Raw genomic sequence first — 5,000 nt, forward strand, 5'->3', positions numbered from 1 at the left:
GACAGACAGAGAGAGACAGAGACAGACAGAGAGAGACAGAGACAGAGGGGGAGAGAGAGACAGAGGGGGAGAGAGAGACAGACAGAGGGAGAGGGACAGAGACAGACAGACACACACACGGGGGGGGGGGGGGGGGAGAGAAGAGAGAGAGAGAGAGAGAGAGAGAGAGAGAGACACACAGACAGAGGGGGAGAGAGAGAGACACACACAGGCACGGCGGAGGGGGGGGGAAGAGAGAGAGAGAGAGAGACAGACACAGACACAGACACACACACAGGGGGTGGGGGTGGGGGGGGGGGAGAGAAGAGAAAGAAACAGACAGGAGAGAGACAGACAGACAGACACACACACACGGGGGGGAGAAGAGAGAGAGAGAGAGAGACACACACAGACAGAGGGGGAGAGAGAGAGACACACACAGGCACGGTGGGGGGGGGGGGAAGAGAGAGAGAGAGAGACAGACACAGACACACACACAGGGGGTGGTGGTGGGGGGGGGGGGAGGGGGAGAAGAGAAAGAGACAGACAGGAGAGAGACAGACAGACAGACAGAAACAGAGACAGAGAGATACACACAAAGTCAAAGAGGTAGGGCATGGGCTGACAGTGAGGGGGGCAGAGAGAGGGAGGCCCACAGAGGGAGGGAGGGAGATGTAAGATAGGGAGACACACACAGAGGAGGACACGGAGGGAGAGAGGCACATTGTGCGGGAGAGACAGAAAATGAAACAGTGACAGAAGGTGACAAGCAGAAAACTGTCCACACTCCCATTGGAGAGCAGAGATTGCACACAGGTGCAATGCTGTCACTGTGAGGGGATGTGTGGTCTGCAGACCACAGTACGGCTGAGTGGGCTTTCGAGGCTCAGTTGAATAGTGAGCCACGTTGCCCCCTTTACTTTGAGCAACGAGGATGTTTTAACAGGGACATGCTCAGTAACATCTATGGAAACATTGGGCAACATTCAATGACTGGAAAATTGACACAGGACAGTGCCCCGAAAGCACGGCTTCGTGATGGGCATTCTGTAACCTCTGCCCATCAGCCAACTAAGCTCAGACACAGTGAATACCTCATGGATATTCACACCCTATGTCTCCCTCCAAACAAAACTATCTGCTTTAGGGAAGAAAACCTTCCATCTTTACCTGGTCTGGCCTGTATCGGACTTCAGACCCACAGCAAAGTGGCTGGTGCTTCATTGCCCTCAAATGACCGAAGGGCGACAGTCCATTCAAGGATGAACGTGGGACGGGCAACAGATACCAGAAACACCTACATCCCATGAATAATATTCAGGAAAAAGAATGGATGCTTGCTTTGATGAACGCCTATGCTCTGACTGTAAAAATGACCCGGGGTTTCTGGTTGTCTGCCACTTCAACACCCCACCGTGTTCCCTGGCCAATATTCCTGCCTCAGCCTTACTGCAGTGCTCCAGTGAAGCTCAGCACAAGCTGGAAGAACAGCACCTCATCTTCTGCCTGGGGACTCTGCAGCCTTCTGGACTCAAGACTGAGTTTACCAAACTTAGAGCATGAACACCTCCTTCAATGTCCTTTACCCAGCCCCATATCCCAGACCCGGACATGACAACAGGCCGCTTTCAGCACAACCAACACACTTTCATCAACTCATCGCCCCTAATGTCACTTATTCGCTTCTCTTCTTCCCTGGCTACTATCTCAATCCCTTTGGTCTGTCTAACCTGTAGCTTTCTCTCTCTCCCCCCACCTCTGGGCTCCCTCTCCACCTCCCATCATCAGCATAAATACTACCCTTTCTCAGCTGCAAACTGTTCTGAAGGAGGGTCACTGAACTTCAAATATCTCCTTTCGCACCACAGACACTAACCAGACCTGCTGAGTTTCTGCAGCAATTTCTGTCCGGGCGTGTTTAAGGAGAATTGCAATTGGGATCTGAGATTGGGTGCAATTTCGGAGAGGAGGGAAAGTGAGCCGAAATGAAATTATTCACAGACTGCCAGCAAGTTTCTTTCAGCTTGGAGTCGGTTTGTACATACCTGGCCAATCGCACGTTGTCATTGTCGTCCCGCCCCCATTCCCAATCCTTCCCTGGATCGACCGCAAAATGTATTGGAAGTAACTTGTGTTCAGAATCAGTCAGAGGAATCACGGCTGAGAGGAGCGATACATGAGGAGATGATTAGAAACGGAGGGCAGTGTGACTGACAGCATGACAGAAAAGCTGCTTCATGGCCAAATAGAATCCACAATCTCAATCTGTCATTGGGAGTTCCATTTATATGGCCACCACTAGGAGATCCCAAGTGCCTTGTAGCTCTGAATCCTAATGTTTGATATATAGCCACCTGCACTGTGTAGAAATGGTGACAGCCAATTTGCACAGAGCAAAATCCCCCCCCAAAAAAACCTGACAATTCCAACTGTTTTAATGATGTTTGAGGGATAATGAAGGGTAAATATCACTATGAGGAGATTGAGGGAGAACTCTCACTGCTATCCCACAGTAACGGGGGGTGGGGGGTGGAAGGGTGAGCATTGCTGCACCCAGTACCTTGTTCTTTGTTGGTCTCTCTCTGTTCCATGGAGACAAGTGCAGAGAAGTGAGCCTGATCGTAGGCCAGGACCAGTGGAGATCGATGGCACTTATTGGCTGGAACCTCCAGCGGTAGGTAGATGCCCCCAAACGGTATGGGGGCAAAGGCTGCAAAGCAAGCACAGTCATTCCCAGTCAGCACTCAGTAAGACAAACATTCCCCCCCCCCCCCCCCCCCCAGCAGGGAAAACACACTCACCACCTAAGTCCTGCCCTTGTGGGTGTCAGACACTCAAAAAAACAAAAACCTAGTATATGATGGGAGGAACAATTCAAGGACAAAAATTCAGATTCTGGTCACAGATCCAAATTCAGGACCCTGTCAGTGGGAGGACCAATATCATGCGATAGTCTCGAGTCCCAGCTCTGTCCTGGATGTGAGGGTTCACAGTCTTTCAGAAAGGGAGAATCCAGGACAAGGCACCAGACAGCAACTACTCCCAGCTGCAAAAACGGTGTGTGGGGAACTGGGCACAGTGCAGAGGGAGCTTTACTCTGGGTGGCATGGTGGCTTAGTGGTTAGCACTGCTGCCTTACAGTACCAATGACCTGAGCTCGATTCCACCCTCAGTCCTGCGCCAAGTTTGTACATTTTCCCAGTGTCTGTGTGGGTTTCCTGCAGGTGCTCCGGTTTCCTCCCACAGTCCAAAGACGTGCAGGTTAGGTGGATTGGCCATGTTAAATTGCCCAAAAGTGTCCAGGAATGTCAAGATGGTTGGATTAGCCATGGGAAATGCAGGGTTACAGGGATAGGTTGGTAAGGATGGACCCGATGGGCTGAATGGCCTGCTTCCATAGTGTAGGGATGCTATAATTCTATGCATCTAACCCCATGCTGAGAGTACACTCACACCTACCTTCGCCTCCTGAGTCTCTGAGCATGGTGTCAGCTACTACTACAATTGGCCTTCGCAGGACATGTGCTAGGACAAAGACATGGAACTCCTCCAAACTCTCGTACACCGGTTCCTCCGAGCTGTCCACACTGTAACAGATATTCTGTTATTGGTATGATCAGTGCTACAGCCTGCTTCCAAAGAACTGCAGATAAATCAGACAAATTCACAGCATAGAAACTAAGCTGATCCTCAACTCCCAATTGGGAAGCACCGAGCCAAGTAGGATCGTCATCAAGGCTCTAATCACATGAATCCATGGCCACTGCCTCTATCCGCCTCTGTACTACAGCCCAGGGCCGGGGGCGTAACGGGAGAATCCTGTGCAGAATGAGTGACTCCCTCCCCATGATCTTCCAGGCACAGTGTGAGACAGCAAACATCACCAGATCCAGTGAATTAATTCCTGAGATACAGCCTGTCCTCACTAGCCCTGAACGCACCAGAATCACAGCTGGGCAGGACATGATCAGAACCTGACACCCCACCCTGGCATGACGCCCCCACCCTCTGGGTTACTTGCCTGTTGAGTGCAGGGAAGGTTGTTGGTGCCAGTCTCCTGGAAGATACAAACAGCAGAGTCACAACAGGAGCCTACTGCCCCAAGAAATCTTATACTCTCTCCCCCTTCTCTCTACTTATCCCGCTCACTTGCTCACTCGCATGTCCCCAGGCCCACCCTCCTCCCATTTATCTCTCCACCCTGGAGGCTCCCTGCCTCCATTTCTGATGAAGGGCTTTTGCCCAAAACGTCGATGTTCCTGATCCTCGGATGCTGCCTGACCTACTGTTCTTTTCCAGCACCACTCTAATCTACATGCTCCCTCCTTCTGTGCTTCTCTCTCTTCCCAGTTCCAGTCCAATTTTACACCCAATTCCAATAATGACCTCAGGTATGACCCCCCCCATTCTCCCACAAGTGCCCTCACCCTATGTACCAGCTCCCCCACTGCACGTGTCCCGACCTCCCCTGTATATAAGCTGCCACCCCACAAACCCCACCCCATTGCTCATGCCATCAACACTCACATGCCTTCCCCAGCACTTGACCCTCACCTGCCGAAATACCCCAACCTCCCCCAGGCCCTCATCTGCCCAAATGAACCCTCCTCCAGTCCCAATGCTGGTAAATAAATCTCCCTCCCAATGACCAGACATACCCAATCCTTTCCCACTGCCCACCCCATCCTGCCCCACTGCCCACCCCATCTTGCCCCACTGCCCACACCTACCCTCCACAGCCACTTCCATTGGCTCCATAATGAATACGGGGCTCACTGGATGCCAGCTTGATCAACTCGTCCCATTCCTTCTGCCATTCCTCCTCGGTATAAACAAGGCCAGACTGTGAGAGAGAGTGAGAACAGGAGAGTCACGCAGATCAGGAGGGGAACACATAGCCATATTATGTTGCAGCTCAGACAGCAGTGTGGGTGGAAGCAAGCTTTCTCCATAGGAGAAACGCACGCAAACATACCACAGACCGCAAGAGATGTGGAGAAGGTGGGGGGGGGGGGTCAGGA

The 5,000-nt window shown here is 52.0% G+C and overlaps 1 protein-coding gene across 1 annotated transcript in view; it reads right to left on the reverse strand.

The window, feature by feature from the left end:
• LOC140453967 (OTU domain-containing protein 7B-like) overlaps positions 1-5,000 on the reverse strand; it is a 22,760-nt gene that overhangs the window by 2,272 nt on the left and 15,488 nt on the right. The window contains 5 exon segments of the mRNA XM_072548853.1: positions 1,961-2,139; positions 2,540-2,689; positions 3,439-3,566; positions 4,001-4,036; positions 4,710-4,822. Coding sequence (XP_072404954.1) covers positions 1,961-2,139; positions 2,540-2,689; positions 3,439-3,566; positions 4,001-4,036; positions 4,710-4,822 — 606 coding nt within the window.

This window comes from Chiloscyllium punctatum, chromosome 28, assembly GCF_047496795.1.
Source record: "Chiloscyllium punctatum isolate Juve2018m chromosome 28, sChiPun1.3, whole genome shotgun sequence".
Taxonomy (NCBI): Eukaryota; Metazoa; Chordata; class Chondrichthyes; order Orectolobiformes; family Hemiscylliidae; genus Chiloscyllium; species Chiloscyllium punctatum.